Raw genomic sequence first — 21,058 nt, 5'->3', positions numbered from 1 at the left:
TCATTTGGAATAATTAGTAGGAGATTAGAAAATATAATTAGCCAATATCCTTTTAATCTCAAAAAGCCTATATTTCATATTCAAGCTTTAACTCCCACTCTTGCTCACTCATATTGCAAATACCTCTTTGTAATAGTATTCTTGTACTTATCTCGCCAAGCTTAAACTCTCTCTTGGTTGTTCTATTTGAGATTTATATTTCATAGAGAGTAAACTTCAAGTTCTCCTAGGGGGTTTCGTAAATAAGCCTTCCGTAGGAAATCTTCTTTGGGCTTCTAAGTTTTGCATTCTCATTGCATTACTCAAGAGTTCATATTGTGTTTTGGTTGCAAAGATATTATACATCATTTTCAAAAATATCTCTTGTGCGTATCTTTGAGAAATTTATTTTGAGATATTTTATTGAGTGCTAAAAGATCTTTGTTGCTACACCTTTTGTTTGAGATTATCTTTTTAATACAAAGATAAAATAAATATTTTACAAACCATTTTTAAATATTTCTTGTGGTTTATATTTAGAAATATTATTTTTTGAGATATTTGAAGTGTGCTCGTGATCTTTGTTGGTGCATTGTGATTGAAATATTATTTTGACACAAAGATCCTATCATTTACACTCTCACACATTGATTGTTATATTTGCATAAATATTTGAGAGTAAACACTTAGACTACACCGAGCTTATCAAATCCTATATTTTGGTAGTGCATTAGTTATATTGTGCGTATTGGGTACATATCTGCTTTACATGAAAGCACGATTACTGTACCATTTGACTGTATTTCAAATCTATTGTATTTCCAGGAACTGGTTTGAAGAGGGAGATTAGCCCTTTAAAATAGTCCCGGATTGGCTTAGACTCGGTTAGGAAAGTTAGGTGCGCCATCCTGGTAAGGTGTGTGGGTTAAGGTCAGCCCTTTAATTGACTTGGTTGTAAAGGTTGAGGTCAGCCCTGTGCTAATTGACCTGGTTGTTTAGGTGCCGCTCCACCCATTAAGTGAGCCTATAATGGTAATCCTTGTGCTCATTGACCAAGGCGGGGACATAGGCAATTTGACCGAACCTCGATAACATTTCTGGGTATCATCTCCTTTTCTGCTTTATTGTATATGCTTGGTTAATCATTTATTGTAGTTTAAATTCCATTGTATATTTACATTGATTCATTTTACATGCACTAGATTGACCTTAGGCTTGTGTAATACTGTTGTTAAAGGATTGACCTAAGGGATAAAATTTTTAAATACCAAGTCACCCCCTCTCTTGGGATTGCACCAAAGCTAACACACACAATATAAACACACTACATGCATTAGGAAGACCTACCCTATTTATGAGATAATTAGGAAGATCCTTAGAGGTCTGCCTCCTCTTTGGGAAGTAAAGGCCACGACCATTTATGAGGGTAGAGACCTTAAGGCCATGACTCTAGATGAATTGATAGGTTCCTTGATTACCTATGAATTAGATATAAACGAGAGACTCAATGAACATAATAGGGCAAAAAAGGTGATTGCATTGAAAACTTCCACTAATACATCTAGTGAATGCAGCAAACTTGACTCTAAGGATGATATGGCCATGCTAACTAGAAAATTTAGCAGATTCTTTAGGAAGAATAGAAAACCATACAAAAGATACAGGGAGTTTGCATCTGATAAAGGAGAGTCGAGTAGAATAAAAGATAAGTCTATTGCTCATACATGTTATAACTGTAACAAGGTTAGGCATATCAAGCCGGATTGCCCGCTACTGAAAAAAGGTACTAGGAAAAAGAAGAAAGCTATGAAAACAAGCACTTTATGGGATAAACTGAGTAGAAGTGACTCAGACTCAGACCGTAGTGACTTAGAAGTTGCTAATATGTGCTTGATGGCACATGATGATGAGGTATCGTCTTCTTGCTTTTTATTTTCATATTATTCTTCTGATGATTGTGAATCTGATAGCATGCCTACTTTTAGAGAATTGCAATTTGAATATAGTCGTGTCTCTAAACTATTGAATAAAATGACCAAAAAAAATGATGATTTGAAAAAGAAATGCAAAAATTGGTCAAAATTGTTTGGAATTGCAAAAACCTCTCATGCTTTGATTTTGAAAAAAAAAAAGATTTGACTTTTGCTGGGCTTGAGAGAAAATTGGAAGATAGCTCCAAAATTGTTTTTAAATTCACCGAGGGCCAACACAATTTTGAAAAACTACTTGGAGCCCAAAAAAATTCTCTTAGTAAAGAGGGTATTGGTTTTAAGGGGGTTGAGAATGTTAGACATCCTAATCTTTACTTGGGATATTTCACTCATGAATCAAAATCTCAAATCCCACCTAAAGATCCTAAGTGTAGAATGAAATATTTTAAATGCAAACAAATCAGTCACATGCAATTTAATTGCCCACTTAGAAATAGACGCGTAAAAATTAGAAAGGTGCGAGTAGTTAAGGGTGATCTAGTCACTAACCCTTATGGACCCAACATAATTTGGGGACCAGCGTCAGTTATTTAGTCTATCTTGCAGGTGTGTTTGAGATTGTCCTCCTCTAAGGATAGGTGGTACCTAGATAGCGGGTGCTTATGGCACATGACCAGCGACAAGGAAAAATTTGCTTCAATCACTCCCAAGGATGGAGGGTACTTGACGTTTGGTGACAATGCAGAGGGACACGTCATTGGCTTAGGTAAGGTTGGTAAGGATCCTTCTTTAATTATTGATAATGTTCTATTATTTGATGGCTTGAAGCATAATTTTTTAAGCATTAATCAATTCTATGATAAAGGATATAAGGTTTCATTTGAAAATGACAAATGCATAGTTGAAAATAAATCAGATCGTAAAATTTGTTTCACTGCAAATTGGCATGAAAACTTATATACTACTACTTTTGACAATTTAGCTTCACAACAAGTAACTTGTTTTTCTACAATAAATGAAGTTAGTTGGTTATAGTTGGTTATGGCATAGGCGTTTAGGACACGCTAGCATGGATTTATTGTCAAAACTGGTAAGAAAAGATTTAGTAAAAGGCTTACCTGAAACATCATTTGTGAAACATAAAATCTGTGATGCATGTCAAATGGGTAAGCAAACAAAATCTATCTTTATGAAAAAAAAAATTTATATCAACCTCTACACCACTTGAAATGCTTCACTTGGATTTGTTTGGTCTTAATTCTGTGCAAAGTTTTGGTGGTAATTCACATGCTTTTGTCATTGTTGATTACTTTTCTAGATTCACGTGGGTGTTATTTCTTTCACATAAAAATGAATGATGTGAACAGTTTACTAAGCTTTGCTGAAAAATTCAAAATGAAAAAGGATATAAAATAACTCACATAAGAAGTGATAGAGACACTGAATTTAAAAATGAAGGCATAAGAGATTATTGTGACTTAGAGGGTATATCACACAACTTTTCTGCACCTAGGACCCCTCAACAAAATTGTGTGGTAGAAAGAAAGATTAGGTCATTACAGGAAATGGGTAGGACCATGTTGAATGAGCATAAAATACCTAAATATTTTTGGGCCGTGGCCATAAATACTGCCTCTTATGTCATGAATAAGGTGTTGATTAGATTGTCACTTAATAAAACCCCTTATGAATTGTGGAACAACCATAGACCTAATATTTCTTATTTTCATGTTTTTGGTTGTAAAGGCTTTGTGCTTAGGGATAATGAGCATCTAGGGAAATTTGATTCTAAATCTGATGAAGGCATTTTCCTAGGGTATGCTCTTAATAGTAAAGCTCTGGCTCCACAACTCACCGCTCCCCTACCTCATCCCAGTATAGAGGAGAACGACATATCCTACCATAAAGCGCCTTATAAGGTGCCATTCCAATACTGGTTTGATAGTTGTTATTGTATGCGAATTCTACCAGTGGTATATGATGAGTCCAACTACCCCCAAAATTTAGCACACACACCCGTAACATATCTTCTAATATTTGAATCACTCTCTTAGTCTGGCCGTCCGTATGAGGATGAAACACAGTGCTAAAAAATAACTGAGAGCCTAGAGCCTCCTGGAAGCTCCTCCAAAATTGTGACATGAAATGTGGGTCACAGTTTGACACTATAGACACTGACACACTGTGAGAATGGACTATCTCCTGAACATAAATCTCTGCCAGTCTATCCATGGAGTAGTTGACTTTAATAGGAATGAAATGAGTAGTCTTCGTCAATTTATCAACGACCATCCAAATAGCATTCTTACCATGTGGTGTCGGTGGCAAACCCATTACAAAGTCCATAGATACATGATCCCACTTCCACTCTGGGATGTAAAGCGGATGTAATTGGCCCGTCGGCCTCTGATGCTCAGCCTTTACCTACTGGCAAGTCAGACAATGCTATATGAACTCAGTAATTTCCTTCTTCATGTTGCTCTACCAGTAAGACTCTCGTAGATCCCTATACATTTTAGTACTACCTGGATGAACTGTGTACAAAGACCTATAAGCCTCATCTATGATCGTCCTCTTGATGTCCATATCAACGGGCACGCATAACCTGGAATGGAACCTCAGGGCCTCCTCATCAAAAATAGTGAATTCATCTCCCTGTCCATCCTGCACCTTAGCTATCAGCTCTACTAATTCTGTGTCATCTCTTTGAGCTATCTTAATCCTTTCCTTTAGAGTAGGTTGCATTACCAGGTTGGCAATAAATACATGAGGATCACTCTTTACCAACTCTACACCGAGTCTCTCCAGATCCATCTAGATCGGATGCTGAACCTCTATAAGTGCTAGTGTTGGTCCCACTGAATTTTTGCTCAGAGCATCAGCTACAACGTTTGGTTTCCCTGGGTGGTAACTAATAGTGCAGTCATAATTTTTAATAAGTTCTGACCACCGTCTCTGTCTCTTGTTCAGCTCCTTTTGAGTGAAGAAGTACTTCAAACTTTTGTGATTAGAGAATATCTCACATCTCTCACCATATAAGTAATGCCTCCAAATTTTTAATGCGTACACCACTACAATCAATTCCAGATTGTGGGTAAGGTAGTTATTTTCATACTCTTTCAACTGTCGAGAGGCATAAGCTACAATCCTACCATGCTGCATCAATACACAAATTTTGGGATGGTTCTCAAGTAAGCCTAATCAACGATCCACTCTAGTAGATATGGAGAAATCTTCCTAGGAGTAGCATGGTAGCTTCGATTCATCGATTCGACGAAGATTCAGCCCAAAATTCAAGAGAGAAGGGGTGGAGACCAAAGAGTGAGAAAAAGAGAGATTTTCATGCTGTTTTTCTTTACTGAAATTTGAATTTGAGCCATTTATACAAATGACTTCATTGACGAGACACGTCACTTCGTCAACGAGGCTAAATAGAAAGTTCGGCGACGAACACTTATTCATCGTCGATGAATTTCAGGCCCTAAAATAACCCCTCTCGGTAATTTATCGTTGACGAGATATGTATCCCTATCGACGATCCTAATAAGAAACTTTAAATTTTCATTTTCCTCTCTTTATTTTATTATTTAATTGTTGTAACTCACTAGGTCTCTACACTTCTATTATTAGTTGGGTCAACTCTGTGGTTTTAAAACCATACTCCTAAACTTGCGCTCATAAATTAGTTAGTTATTTTGAATAGAATTTCTACCCAAGAAAAATTGCTAAAATGTGGCAAATAAATCACCTCCACTTATGTCTTATTTCAAGAAAGCAGAAGAAGCAAGGAACCATATTTGTAAAGTGAATGAGAGATTAAAGGAAAGAAATGTACCAAGGGAGAGAGGCTAGGGCTGCGAGGGTGAATGGCGAGGCGAGGGGTGACGGCTAATGGCGACGGGCGATTGGCGATCGTGAACCAAATTGCGATGGAGAGAGGATAGGGAGTGGACAGGGGCTGGCGCCACGAGGGACGACGATGAGGCAAGGGGCGACGGCGATGGGCAAAGACAAATGGCGATAGGCGACGGGAAAATTACGACCACGAACCAGGCTGCGATGGTGAGAGCATGGGGAGTGAATAGGGCTGGGGCTGCGTGGGCCGACGGTGACGGCCAATGGCGATAGGCGTCGGTAACGACCAACGACAACGGGCGACTGTCGATCGCGAACCAGATTGTGACAGAGAGAGGATGGGGAGTGGAGGAGGGAAGTAGAAAATGGAAAGAAGGGAAAATGAGGGGGATTTGGGAGGGGGGAGGGGGGGGGGGGGAACCCACCGGGTAAGTGAAATAAATTTTTTTTTATTTTTTTTTACACAAAAAAAGCTAGTAGTGACAGTTCACTAAACTATCACTAAGAGTGTTAAATAAAATTTTTTTAAAAAATTTTTAAATAAAAAACTATTAGCGACGAATCTAAATCGTCACTAATACCCTACTGTTAGTGACGAATTTTACAAACAGTCACTAATAGTGTCAAATAATTTTAAAAAAATATTTAAACAAAAAACTATTAGTGATGAATTGAAGCCGTCACTAATACCCTACTATTTGTGATGAATTTTAGAAACCGTCACTAATAGTATCAAATAAAATTTTTTTAATAATTTTTTGAATAGAAAAACTATTAGTGATGAATCTAAACCATCACTAATACCCTACTATTAGTAACAAATTTTACAAACCATCACTAATAGTGTCAAATGAATATTTTTAATATTTTTTAAATAAAAAAGCTATTAGTGACGAATCTAAATTGTCACTATTACCCTACTATTAGTGACGAATTTTACAAACCATCACTAATAGTATCAAATAAATATTTTTAAATAAAAAAAGTATTAGAGACGAATCTAAACTCACTAATACCCTACTATTAGTGATGAATTTTACAAAACATCACTAATAGTATCAAATAATTATTGATTTATTTATTAATAAATACTAGTAGTGACGGTTAGTTAACTGTCACTAATAAGTGACTTTTAGTGATGGATTAAATTTGTCGCTAATAACCTAGAATCGTCGCTAAAATTTATTCGAAATAATTTCCGCGTAAAAAATTGTTTCCTGCGCAATTTATAGTGACAAAAGTATTCGTGACAATTTTAAAACGTCACTAACAGTGTTGTATTAGTGACGACTGTTAAAACCGTGACTAATGCTTACACTTTTAGTGACGGTTCTTAAAAACCATCACTAATGCCAACTTTTAGTGACAAAATTGAATTTGTTGCTAAAAACCAATTTTTTTGTAGTGTTTCCAAGTTTTCATAACGTTTAGAATTCAAAAACTCAAATTTGGAAACTTCCCGTTATGTTTTAAATTTTGAAATCTCGAATAGTTAGTTGACTGGAAATAAGGAGTCAGTCGCCTGGATCATTAAAACACTGAGACTTTCAAAGACAACCAGGAGTCCGTCGACCGGTTCATTATGAGTCAGTCGCCTGGGTCCTCTTAGGTTCTCTCAAAATCAGTCTATTTTCATGTCAGTCTCCTGGGTATGCTTCGTCAGTCGTTTGGACAAAGCAAAAACTGATTTTATTTATTTATTTTGTTTCCAACTTTTTTTGCTCTTTTAATTTCCCCAAATTAATTTAATACTTTTGAAAAATATTTTCTGAGATTTTTCAAAATATGGTCTCTAAGTCAATAAGTTTCCTAACGAGCTTCAAATCCAATCAAATCATCATTTGAATGAAGTACTTGTATAGAGGCTCTCTTGTGACTTTAAACACAATCTAAGCTTGGTGTCTTCATGCTTTCCATTTGCTTGAGTCCATCTACCCTTTGAGCTTTAATTCTCTAAGCTTTCATCAAATCATTTTTAGACTTTATGCTCTCATGTTCTTTAATATTTTATTCCCTTTTTGTAGTCTTTGCAATGAGCTTCATGTTTATTTGAACCTGAGTTTAAAAACTTGATTCCTAAAGTATCATCACTTTCAACAAAACTTGTTAAATTAACTTGTATTTGTTATCATCAAAACAATATTAGTAAGTCATGTTAGGCCAACACCTTTAGTATTTAGAACATCTATCACTAATGCCGTAAGGTACAATAGAGTGAACGTGTAATATACACGAAGAGCACATGAACGCCGCCAGTTGTCACAAGCCATTGGACACCTCACACAAAAATCAAAACAGGAATTAAAATCTAATCTACTCCTACTTTATCTTGGCTATCACTGACATCTTAGGTCTCTCACTAACCTAAGAGAGGCCAAAAAGGAACCCAGAGCTCATGCGTGTAGCGAATATTTATAGGTTCTAGGGCTTACAAAGTTTGTTTCACAGTTTAGGAAAGTGTGCAGCATATCTCGCATAGAAGATCATCGCCGTCAACCAAGTCCCTCCCATGTTCCCCTTGTGTATGCCATGGTCGAGTCTCGCGGGAAATTAGGAATTCATATCTTCAATGTCTTCGAGTAAGTCGCGCTTCAAGGTCTTGATCGTCTAGTTGATGGTCGAGACTTGTAGGATCTCGCTCCTCAGGAATTTTTAGGAACTCGACATAGTCGCCCTTCAAGGTTTCTTGGTCAACCACTCGGTCGATGCTCTTGGTAATTCTGGGCTCAGGAGACCTCAATATCTCGTCTTAGTCTTACATGGTCGATCACTTGGTCGACCCTTGCAGCATTTTGATCTCAGTATGAACTTTGGAGTCTACAATGGAAGACTTGGGTGACCCCTAGTGTTGTTGGTCGCACCACTTGGTTGGACAAAGACTTCCTTTTCTTTGATGATCTGAGGCTTTTGGTGCTTGACTGAACTTCTGAATTTGAGTTTTGTATGCACCTGATACTCATTTATCTTCTCGTATGCCTAACTCCTTGGTTTTAACCTGTATTTCCCAAAAAGACTAACAAACCTTGCATAGCTCCAAGCAATGATAACAATGGGTAATACACAATAAAGTGAGGATAAACAAAGGTAAGTGAGGGTCTAAAATCATGCATTTTAGGGACTCGTCTGTTTTCTACTTGTCGTCACAATATAGAGGTGTAGTATAATGCAATTTGTGCAAATATAGAGGCCAAGTATAATGCATTTCAGCAGACTGTCCAAACCAGCTTCAGCTCCTTTGATCAGCGACTCGCTCGCTTAGAGAGTGTTAGCCCAAGTGGCTAAGGGTTCTCTTTCCAGCTTGTTTTGATGACAACAACCCATTAGTAGTTCTTAAAGTATGCTAACATTTTTCCTCAAACTCAGTTCAAATATATAGGAAAACTCCAAGGCAAGCATAAGGGTAAAAAATGTATTGAACAAGCAAAGAGCAAATGACCATCAACAAAGTCCAACATATGACACATCCGGAACTCAACCACTCAAGCAAAGCATTTATGATTTTTACATTGCATGTATGTGTTAGGTTGTGTGTGTAAGATTGATATTGTAACTCCTGTGCATATGGTATGTTCAAGAGTATCTTGCAAGAGACAAGCAAATAACACATGCATATAGTTCACAATAAGTTAGAACATGATTTCGAGTTCACACATGCATGTTGAGTCACTTAAACTGCATAAGATGTCAAAATGGCTTTCAAACGTATTTCATCAAACCAAGACATCTTAAAATTGTTAAAAATTAATTCTAGACAAGATGGAACTTTCACTTGAATGAAAACCAACTTTGAACTTGTGCACATTCATATGGGTTCCTATAAAAGTAAAACAAAGGGGCTCGTCGATGAATACAAGGGATTCGTCGACGAATGAATGAAGTGATTTGTTGACATACAATGAATGAAGTGATTTGTTGACATACACAGGGGAATCATCGATGAAAAGATACCGAGACCACCTAAAATCTCAGAGTGGGTTCATCGAAAAATATAGGGGATTCAGCGACGAAGTTACAGTGGTGGCTCGTCAACGTACACAGGGGACTCGTCTACGGAATGAAACTGAGACCTATCTGAATTCAGTAGAGAAGGATTTCGACGAACACAGGGTTTTTTTTTATGAAGGCATGTGTAAGAATCATCAACGAAGGCATGAAATCATCGACGAACGTCGTATTGCTTGCAACATTTGATGCGTATTAACGGCTAGTTTTCAAAATGTCTTATCTCCATTAATGCCCAATGTCTCTCTAGCACGTTGCTTATCCCTTTGCCCTTTAATATGAGTCTTGTGCATTCATTTCTATCCAGTCAAGTACTTTGTGGTTTTGCACATTGAACGAGCATTTATTTCTAGGGTTTCCATTCATGCTCATTCTCTCTTGCTCTTTACTCTTGTTTTAAATACCATTCACAAAGAAACTAGTGTGAGGTTTTGACTTGTAATATGAGCTCAAAAAGGAGCAATTGAATTTGTATCTTATTGCTTTGGTTTATTGTGCTGAAGGGTTCTTTGTGAGCCTTTGTAAGGTGACTCTTAGTGAGCACCTTGTTGTAGCTCTTGCTGAGCAGCTGGATTGTAAAGGCCACTCTACTGGTGAAGGAGGAATGCTTCATGGATTTGGGGAATCCTTGAGTTCGTCTCAAGGCGTGGACGTAGGCTTGGTGCCGAACCATGTTAATATCACCGTGTTAAGCTTTTCTTCTCCGTCTTCTTTCACATTGTTTGCTTGTTTTTATTTGCCTTAAATATAAATTGTGATATAATACTCTTGCACCTTGCCAAGTTATTTTTGTAATTATAGAAAAAGTTTTATATCCGTGAAAGACATCTATTCACCCCCCCTAGACACACCCCCGAGCCAACAAGTGGTCCGGACGCACACCCAGGCCAACAATGTTTAAAATGGAAGAAGATGAGTTAACTTCCATGTTCACAAGTTTTACACTTATAACAAATGGATTGAAAGCACTTGATAGGGAATATTATATGGAAGATAATGTGTAGAAAGTTCTTTGTTCATTACTGGAATCATGGCACACAAAGTCTACGACAATTGAAGAAGCAAAGGACTTATCTAAGGTCACTCTTGATGAGCTTGTTGGATCTCTCATGACTTATGAGATCAAGAAGAAGAATGCTGCAGCTGACATAGAAAAGCCAAAAAAGACAACAACATGGCTTTAAAGATGGTAATCAAGAAGGAAATTATGGAAGAAGAAGAAGAAGAAGAAGAAGAAGAAGAGTGCGACAATGATGATAAAGTAGCTATCCTGACAAGAAGATTCAGAAATTTCTTGCTAAACAAATGGGCTGGTAAGCAAAAGGAGAAAGGAGAATCAAGCATAAGATGTTATAACTGCAAGAAGACCAAACACCGAATGGTTGATTGCCCACACTTCAAAAGCAAAGGCAACAACCAGTAAGGAGGCAAGAATAAATACAAAGCTATGAATGCAACTGGATGGGACAAACTGGACGGAACTTCAACCAATGAAGAAAATGAAGAAGTTGCAAACTTTTGTTTTACGGCAGATGAGGAAAATGAGGTTTGCTTAAAGACAAATTCTATAAGGAACAAATGGTTCCCCGACAATGGTTGCTTAAGATACATGACAGGAGACACCGAAAAATTTCTCTGTCTCACCTACAAGAAAGAAAGGTTAGTGACATTTGGAGACAATGCTAAGGGTAGAATCATCGACAAAGGTAAAATAGGTAATTCTTCTTTATCTATTGAAAATGTTGCTCTTGTTGTAGATACACTTAAGCATAACCTATTAAGTGTTAGTCAGATGTGTGATAAGGGACTGAATATTATATCTCAATCCACCTAATGCTTGATAAATGATTTGAATGGAAATACTATATTAGTAGGTAAACGTGAATCTAACATCTACACAATTGAGTTTGATGATGTTAAAAATTGTGATGTTAGATGCTTGGCTGCAACAAAAAAAATAGTTGGTTATGGCATAGGAGACTAGGTCATGCTAACATGGATTTATTGCATAGATTATCCTCTAAGGAGCTAGTGAATGGCTTACCAAAAGACAATTATGTCAAAGACAAAGTATGTGATGCATGTCAATATGGAAACCAAGTTAAATCATTTTTTAAAACCAAGAAAATGATATCCACAACAAGACCATTAGAATTGATTCATCTTGATTTGTTTGGAACAATTGATATTGCAAGTATTAGTGGAAAACTATATGCTTTTATGATAGTTGATGATTTCTCTAGATTTTCGTGGGTAATCTTTCTTGTAAACAAAAGTGATACTTGCAATGCCTTTATTCATTTTTGTAAACAAATTCAAAATGAAAAAAGGAATTCCAATTGTTCACATTAGGAGTGATAGGGAAAGAGAATTTAGGAACAAAGAATTAGAAGACTTTTGTAATGAAAATGGTTATTCACACAACTTCCCCGCACCAAAAAATCCACAAAAAAAAAGAGTAGTTGAAAGAAAGAATCAAATGCTCCAAGAAATGGCAAGGACAATGCTTAATGAACATAATCTTCCAAAATATTTTTGGGCCGAAGCCGTGAGTACAACTTGCTATGTTAGTAATCGTGTCATCATCAGATCCAAAATAGGCAAAACCGTATACGAGATATGGAAGGGTAGAAAACCAAACATCTCACACTTTGTTGACTTTATGAGTCTGATCCTGTTTTGATTATGAAAAAACCAATGTTTCTCACCTGTGCTCTAAGCTCCTTGAACAGGTCTATCCTTAGCATGCACTGTTGGTAGGAACTTAAGCAAGCCATACCAACTATGAAGATCAAGCTTCATTTATGGCATTTGATGAATCAAAAGAATGAAGACCTATTCTCTATTGTATTTGCAATCCCTTTTAATTGGTCTGTAAAAATTTATATGGTCTATAATAATGCATCTGCATGCATGAGGATTTAATGCTCAACAAGACCATAGGAACCGAATGACCTTAGGGCACCCTTCGGTTGACCGACGCTAGGTTTTTGGGCATACTTGAAAAGACCTTATGTCCCAACGCATATGCACTAATAAGTTCCCATTATCATTCACAATCAGGGGATCAAAATTGAGATAAAATGGACATAAATTGAAAAGGTAGATAAGGTTCGGGCAACCAAACCCAAGTCGTGTAAAATGTCTCGGGCGATCGAACAAGTCAACATGTTGACTTGGATTCAGGTGGTCGAACATATTTTGATTGCATCTTCCACAGGTGACCAAATCCCTGACCTAACACCTTTTCACCAACCCAGGCTCCCGAATCCCACCTTCAAATATGACCCGTGCGACCGAATTGGCCAATTTGGGCTACCGAACTTAGCTTCCGGCACCTGAACTGCGGATAGAAACATTCTGTCTTTCATTCAGTCGACCGACCCTTACTTTGGGCACCCAAACCTTTAAAAAGTAAATTTTTGAGTGAGTTTGATCGAGCGACCGAACCTTGAGTCGGGCACCTGAATCTCGCGGGTCAAATTATTTTTTACAAGGGTTAAATTTAATTAAACGAGGTTAATATTCCTAAAAAATTTTAAAACTATTTTAAGAATACCCTACATGTCCCTAATGGTCATAATTTTGCCCTTGCCCATAGATATCTTCTCATTTGAAAAATTAAAGATCGATTAGCAAGATCATTAAGGAAAAACTCTCTCAAATTTTCAAATCCCATTTAACCAATACTACTTCCATACACTCTTTATTTTGCTATTCCATTGATAGATCAAGTTCCAAAGAGTGTTATTGAGTGTTTTACATTGCTAAAACTCTCATTGTTTGTTAATTGATTATTTTCCTTGAGAGTTCTTAGCTAGGGTTTTCCCCCTGACTTAAACAATAGATATTTAAGTGGGAATACCTTTATACTAGTGAGTCTTTGCATCTTGATTGCAAGACTCATCAAGCTTGTGGATTTTGATTTGAAAAAATATTATTTTACACAAGTTGCATATTATCATTGATATTGTTTTTTCTAACTTCAATCCAAAATATCTATTGTACTTTACATTTAGAATATCCTTGGGATATTTGATTGGATTGTGTTAAACTTCCTTTGATCATTTGTGTGTTGAATATCTTATCTTGAATCAAAGGTTGAAATCTCACATATACATACACTCACACATCTTAGAGAGTTTACTTATTCGATCTCACCTGAGCATTAAATCCATATCATTGGTGAGTGCATATTTGTCTGTGCTGTATTTTTGGTACATATTTGCTTGACTGAGAGGTATAATCAATGTACCTTGTTATATTGGGAAAAATACTGTTTTATTCTAGGCGTGGCCTGAGGGGGCGGTAATCCAGCTCGGTAAGGATTGTCTGTAAAGGTTGAGGTCAGCCCTGTGCTAATTGGCCAAGTTGTTTAGTTGCCGCTCCACCCGTTAAGTGAGCCTTATAGTGTAATCCTTGTGTGCATGTGCCAAGGCGAGGATATAAGAAGGATTGGTTGAACCCCGATATCATATTCGGTGTCACTTTTACATTTCCTAGATTATATTCTACTGTGTTCTTGATTTAATTTCCTTGCTGAATATACTGCGCATCAAATAGACACATAATTGCATTGAGTTGATAAATACTGAAATTGCATTGTATGCTTTGAATATTTGTAAATATTTCATATCTGCAATTTCATATATACTTAGACTGCCCTTAGGTTGTGTAATACTGTTGCTAAACTGATTGACCTAGGAAGGAATTTTTAAATACCAATTCACCCCTCTTTTGGGATTGCACTAAAAGTAACAATTGGTATTAGAGCCTCATAACTTAGACTTAAACGCCATTTAGTAAAAGATCGTGATGGCTCGTGTTTGTGCATCCCCTGCATGTGAGCGAAGATTAGTCACACACCCACCAGTATTCTGTGGTAATAACTATACTGTATGGAAATTCAGAATGACGGTGTATGTGAAAGCTTTAAATTGGAAATTTTGGAATGTCATTGATTAAGGTGATAGTGTGCCTTTTAAATCTATTGGTTGTATTAGTGTTCCTAAATCTGAGTATGAATTGAATGATCATGACAGGAACTTAGTGCAGGTAAATTTTGATGGCATGAATACCTTACTACATGGTTTGGATTCTAATGTTTTATATGAGGTTAGGGCATGTAGTAATGTTAAGGAGATTTGGGCTGAACTTGAGAGGAGATATGGGGCACCCATTAAAAAAAAAGTGAACTCTTCTTGTGACTCAAGCTCTATGGATCTTGAAGGAGGTAACACGTGCTTTGTTACTTTGACTAATGATGAGGTAATCTTAACTCCTTCCAGTTTATTAGATAAATCTGAAAATGATTCATGTGATGGTTTAAATGATGTATATGATTCTGAATCATGACATAGTACTGATAATGAAAGCATGCCTACTTATGAAGAACTGCAAATTGAATATATTAGAATTCATAAGTCACTTGTTAAAGCTAACAAAAGGTATACTGCTTTGAAAAACAAGTACGAGGCATCTTTGAAAGAATGTGAATCAAAAGTTGTTGTTGAAAGGGAATATGATTTAAAAATCATACAGTTAGTAAACAAAAATGAAAAATTAGAAAATGATTTGAATGTTGTAAGATCTCAAATTTCAAGTTATAATAAAAAGGATCTTCTCATTTCAGAACTTGAGTGTCAAGCGAACACAATGTCCAATGAATTCATAAAATTACAAAGTGTTTGCAAAGACTTGAAAAACTCAAAAATTCAAGATCTAGAAAAGAAAATAGAAGACCTGTCTAAGATCATCCATACATTCACTCGAGGTCAAGAAAATTTTGACAAATTCTTAGGTTCACTAAAGATGACCTTAGATAAGGAAGGTATAGGTTTTAATGGAGTTGAAAATAAGAAAACGAAGAACCTATCAATGGGATACTTTGTAAAAGAATCAAAATATTAAGCTAGTACCTCCTCCAATCCATACACTCATACCACATGTGTCTTGTGTAAAAAGAAGGGGCACATAAAATTTGATTGCCCGTTTAAAAGAAAAGGTGTGAAACCCAAATGAGTATGGAAAGTCAAAGAATCACCGACTCCTAACCCATCAAGAATGAAAGATAGAAAAATGGTATAGGTAATTAAGAAATCAAACCGCTTGAAATTCAAGGAAGAATTTACTCAAACAGGAATTATATGATCACATAATTTTTCCTTAGCATTTAGGATTAGCCATAGGGGGTAGTGTTGACGAAAGGCTAAGGAAGTGGTTAGAGTTGAAAATGTAAAAACTTAGTATATGCCAACTATTTAAAATTTTACATACTAAGTATCTTGAAAAATCAAGCCAATCTGCAAATCCAAGTATATAACCAATCTAAACTTAATGCATATATTCATTGGTTGAAATATGAAATTATTGGCTGCTTGAATAAAAATTCACTTCCAAATGGACATGGCATGTTTGCCTTGTATTTAAATTTCAAAATTCTTAACTCACGCTTAAATATGAATACCTAAAGCTAAGCATACTCTGTCCATTGCACAAGTTTGAGTTTTAGGAAATGAAGTTAAAAAGTCTTGTCTCAAACTCATCTTGAAAGCCTAAAATGCCTAATAAAATGTTAAGCCATCATTCTAGGCTTGAAGAACTATTGATCATAAATTCCAAATATTTCTGGTGCTTATTAAAAAAAATCTTTGTTCTTGATTAAAACTAGAGAAATCCACTAGGGGATTCAAGTTTCATTGTTAAATAAAAAAATTCCCTTTGAGCTTAAATTATAAATCTTCTAATTTTAGTTTATATCCTCCATAGGAAATCTTTACCATACCATGATCACATCAGGTCAAGATCCACCCTCTCATTGGTTCGTATCCTTGCTCCAAAAATGTGATCATATCTAAAGGATACATTCCATTCAGCAAAGAGCGTTAGTTACTAGTTATTCATATCCTCCACAATGCTCTTTGCCAGAATAAGTTAGGACATATTCTTTAGAATGCTTATCTTGTACAATGTCCTACTTTTGAATACTCTCTTAAATAAAATGTTTAATCTTTAAGAGTATTCACTATTTACTTCTCACACAAAGCTCTCAAACTCTAAGTCAAACCCATTAGAGCTTTATACACACTTAGAGATGAGTTGAATGGCTAATAAAATTGCCTAGGTCTCAGTCTAGATGAATGTATAAAATTCAAGTAGACCTATGCATATGCGGTTTAAATTGAAAGTCATTCCACTTTGGTGCCTCTCACACACATTAAAATTCATATCAATAGAGGCAATACAGGCTTAGAACTCTCAAAGAAATAATCATTGTGACTTTTTGGTTCATTAAGCCTAAGAACTCAAAGCCAAGCTAGAATTATTGAAACTATTATAACTCTTGGTTATTGAACTTGAAGATGAAAGAAAAGGCATAAAATGAGTTGAGTGCATAACATAGGGGGAGCATATATTCTTTCATGATTATATACATTAAAATGCTCTAAATTTTTTATTTATGCTTATATGTATATATGCTCCCATGAGAACAACTCTGCACTAATCTTATAACTAGCCATTGTTAGTTATTGTTCATCTCACTTATTGGATAGTTCATTTCTTTTATGAGTTGTTGATTGAACTACTGGAAAGCATGCTTGTGTTGAAAGCCTCCTGCATGGTGATATAATTTGCATGCTAGTTGTAGATATTAGGTTGTCGCTTTCTTTATATAATTTATCTGTTGAAAACAACCGAATATTAGGTATAGGTTTTATGGGAATATGTCCTATATACAAATGGCATGCTGCCAAAATTTCTCCAGGATTTTCCTATATAAAACCTTGTGTTAAATATGATTATGATAAAATTAATGTTAAAATATTTTTGAAAGGATGAGTGAAAACTAATTGAAAATTAAGTTTCATCCTTGCATAATCATCAGGTAGTTAGAGGAGCTAAGCTCCATCCCTAGAAAAAGAGCTTAAAGATCTTATATGCATCACTGTCATTTATTGAAATATTGAGACTTTTTAGAAAAACCTTGAACATCATTTCCAATGCTTAAAGGTTTATGAATAAATATGGATTGTTCTAGGTTATGAGTATTAGTTCATGCCTTAATATATTTTCTAAGATGCATCTTTGGGCTATAGGGATGACCATAGAAATAAATATATAGTTGATAAATCATCAGTATGGCTTGGTTAAAGGATTTAAACTGAATGGCTTACACTGTAGGAAAAATGAAATGAATCTTGATTTGTGTAAGCAACTTGTTTCAATTAAGTCATATCTTCAAATTGTTAGGGGGAGCAACTTAACTTAAAATTCTCCGACTCTAAAATTCATCAACAATTATAACACTTACATTCATGTTCTTAATATAATTGAGTTGTGTGCTTCATAATGATCATGAATGTTGGATGTATTTGAATCATAGCATACACTCTTTTGGACTATACTAAAAATCATGATTGATTTGAATGAAGTGCATACTAGGAATCAATCAGATCTTTGGTTTAATTTTTAGGGAAACGCTCTATTTTCAAATGGCATATTGTTGAATTTTCTAAAAATGTTCTTCCCAAAATTAAATCATTCACTTAATTGACTATATCTTGTGTTTGTTTTCCTAATTTAGCCCTTTATTGCTGATGTCAAAAGAGGGGAGAAATGTCTAATGCAAAATTGGGAAAAGCTAAATACATCTAAATACATATCAGAAATGAGCTTTATTGATAATAAAAATTGAATGCAAAATTTGTGTTAGTTGGTCTTCATTTGTCATATGCCTATACTTCAAATTTAAATTCTATGCATATACTTAGGAAGAAATTATTGGCTTTGCCCACTTTTGCAAATTGGTTTTGTCATTATCAAAAAGGGGGAGAATGTTGAGTCTATGAGTTTGATCCCATTTTGATTATGACAAAACCAATGTTTCTCACCTATGCTCTAAGCTCCTTGAACAGGTCTATCCTTAGCATGCACTATTGGTAGGAACTTAAGCAAGCCATACGGACTATGAAGATCAAACTTCATTTATGGTGTCTAATGAATCAAAAGAATAAAGACTTATTCTTTATTGTTTTTGCATTCCTTTTTAATTGGTCTGTAATAATTTATATGGTCTGTAACAATGCATCTGCATGCAATATAGGATTTAATGCTCAACAAGACCATAGAGACCGAATGACCTTAGGGCACCCTTCGGTCGACCGACGGCAGGTTTTTAGGCATACTTGAAAAGACCTTAAGTCCCAACACATATGCACTAATAAGTCCCCATTATCATTCACAATCAGAGGATCAAAATTAGGATAAAATGGACTTAAATTTAAATGGTTGAGAGGGTTCGAGCGAACGTACCCAAGCTGTGTAAAACGGTTAAGGCAACCGAACAAGTCAACATGTTGACTTAGATTCGGGCGGCCGAACATATTTTGACTGCATCTTCCACTAGCAACCGAATCCCTGAACTGATACCTTTTCATCAACCCGGGCGCTCGAATCCCACGTTCAAATATGCCCTGAGCGACTGAATTGGCCAGCTCGGGCTATCAAACTTAACTTTGAGCACCCGAACCGCGGACAGAAACATTCTTTCTTTCATTTAGCCCACCGACCCTTACCTCAGGCACCCGAACCTTTAAAAAGTGAAATTTTGAGTGAGTATGTTCGAGCGACAGAACCTTGAGCCAGGCACTCAAATCTTGCGCGTCAAATTATTTTTTACTGGGTTAAATTTAATTAAATAGGGTTAATTTTCCTAAATCATTTCAAACATTTTTAAAAATACTCTACATATCTCCAACAGTTATAATTTTGCTCTTGCCTACATATATCTTCTCATTCGCAAAATTAAGGATCAATTAGTAAGATCATTAAGGAAAAAACTCTCTCAAATTTTCAAATCCCATTTAACCCATACTACTTCCATACAATCTTTATTTTTCTATTCCCTTGAAAGATCAAGTTCCCAAGAGTGTTATTGAGTGTTTTATATTGCTAAAACTCTCATTGCTTGTTGATTGATTATTTTCATTTAGAGTTCTTAGCTAGAGTTTTCCCCCCAATTTAAACAATAAATCTTTGAGTAGGAATACCCTTATAGCTAGTGAGTCTTTGCATCATGATTGCAAGAATCATCAAACTTGTAGATTTTAATTTGCAAAAATACTTTTTTACATAAGCTTGTATATTATCTTTGATATTTTTTTTTCCAACTTCAATCCAAAATATTTATTGTGCTTTACATTTAGAATATCCTTGAGATATTTGATTTAGATTGTGTTAAACTTCCTATGATCATTTTTGTGTTGGATATCTTATCTTGAATCAAAGGTTGAACTCTCACATATACATACACTCACACATCTTAGAGAGTTTACATATTGGATCTCACCTGAGCATTAAATCCATATCATCGATGAGTGCATATTTTTTTGTGCTGTATTTTGGTACATATCTGCTTGACTAAGAAGCATAATCATTGTACCCTGTTATATTGAGAAAAATACTATTGTATTCCAGGCGTGGCCTGATGGGGCGGTAATCCAGCCTGATATAGATTGTTTGTAAAGGTTGAGGTTAGCCTTGCGCTAATTGACCTAGTTTTTTAGGTGCTGCTCCACCCATTAAGTGAGCCTTATAATGTAATCCTTATGCGGGTGTGCCAAAGCGGGGAGGTAGGCAGGATTGGCCAAACCCTGATATTATATTCGGCGTCACTTTTATATTTCCTACATTATATTCTGTTATGCGCTTGATTTAATTTCCTTGCTGAATATACTGCGTATCTAATAGACACATAATTGCATTGAGTTGATAAATACTAAAATTTTGTTGTATGCTTTGAATATTTGTAAATATTTTGTATCTACAGTTTCATATATACTTAGGTTGCCCCTTGGTTGTGTAATACTGTTGCTAGACTGATTGACTCAAAATCCGATGAAGGAATCTTTCTAAGGTGTGCAATGAACAACAAAGCTTATAGAGTGTTTAGTAAAAGAACCCAAACTATTCAAGAGTCAACACATGTTATTTTTTATGAAACTAGCCCATATACACCCAAAACAGCAGTTGACCCTGATGATCAAGAGACTACCATGAGAGTTGAAAGGGAACTTGAGCAACTTAAGATAAATGATGAACAAAATGAAAATATGTAAGAAATAAAAAATGATCATCAAGAATCATCAACTCAGGAAGAGTCTATGAAATCGGAAGAAGAAAATTTGGAAATCCCTAGAGCTTGGAAATTTGTTAAGAACCACCCAACCGATCTCATCATTGGTAGTCCATCCCATGGAGTCAGTACTAGATCTCAATTGAGAAGTGGATGT

General features: G+C 35.6%; 1 protein-coding gene across 1 annotated transcript in view; it reads left to right on the top strand.

Annotated features, from left to right (window-relative positions):
- The window catches only part of LOC131145842 (uncharacterized), a 127,712-nt gene extending 116,761 nt beyond the window's left edge, over positions 1-10,951 (top strand). The window contains exon 4 of the mRNA XM_058095021.1: positions 10,772-10,951. Coding sequence (XP_057951004.1) covers positions 10,772-10,951 — 180 coding nt within the window. The remainder of the gene's footprint in view (positions 1-10,771) is intronic.
- The last annotated feature ends 10,107 nt before the right edge of the window (positions 10,952-21,058 follow it).

This window comes from Malania oleifera, chromosome 13 (genome assembly GCF_029873635.1).
Source record: "Malania oleifera isolate guangnan ecotype guangnan chromosome 13, ASM2987363v1, whole genome shotgun sequence".
Lineage (NCBI taxonomy): Eukaryota > Viridiplantae > Streptophyta > Magnoliopsida > Santalales > Ximeniaceae > Malania > Malania oleifera.
Note: the sequence above shows the minus strand (reverse complement) of the source record. Positions and strands in the feature narration are given on the sequence as shown.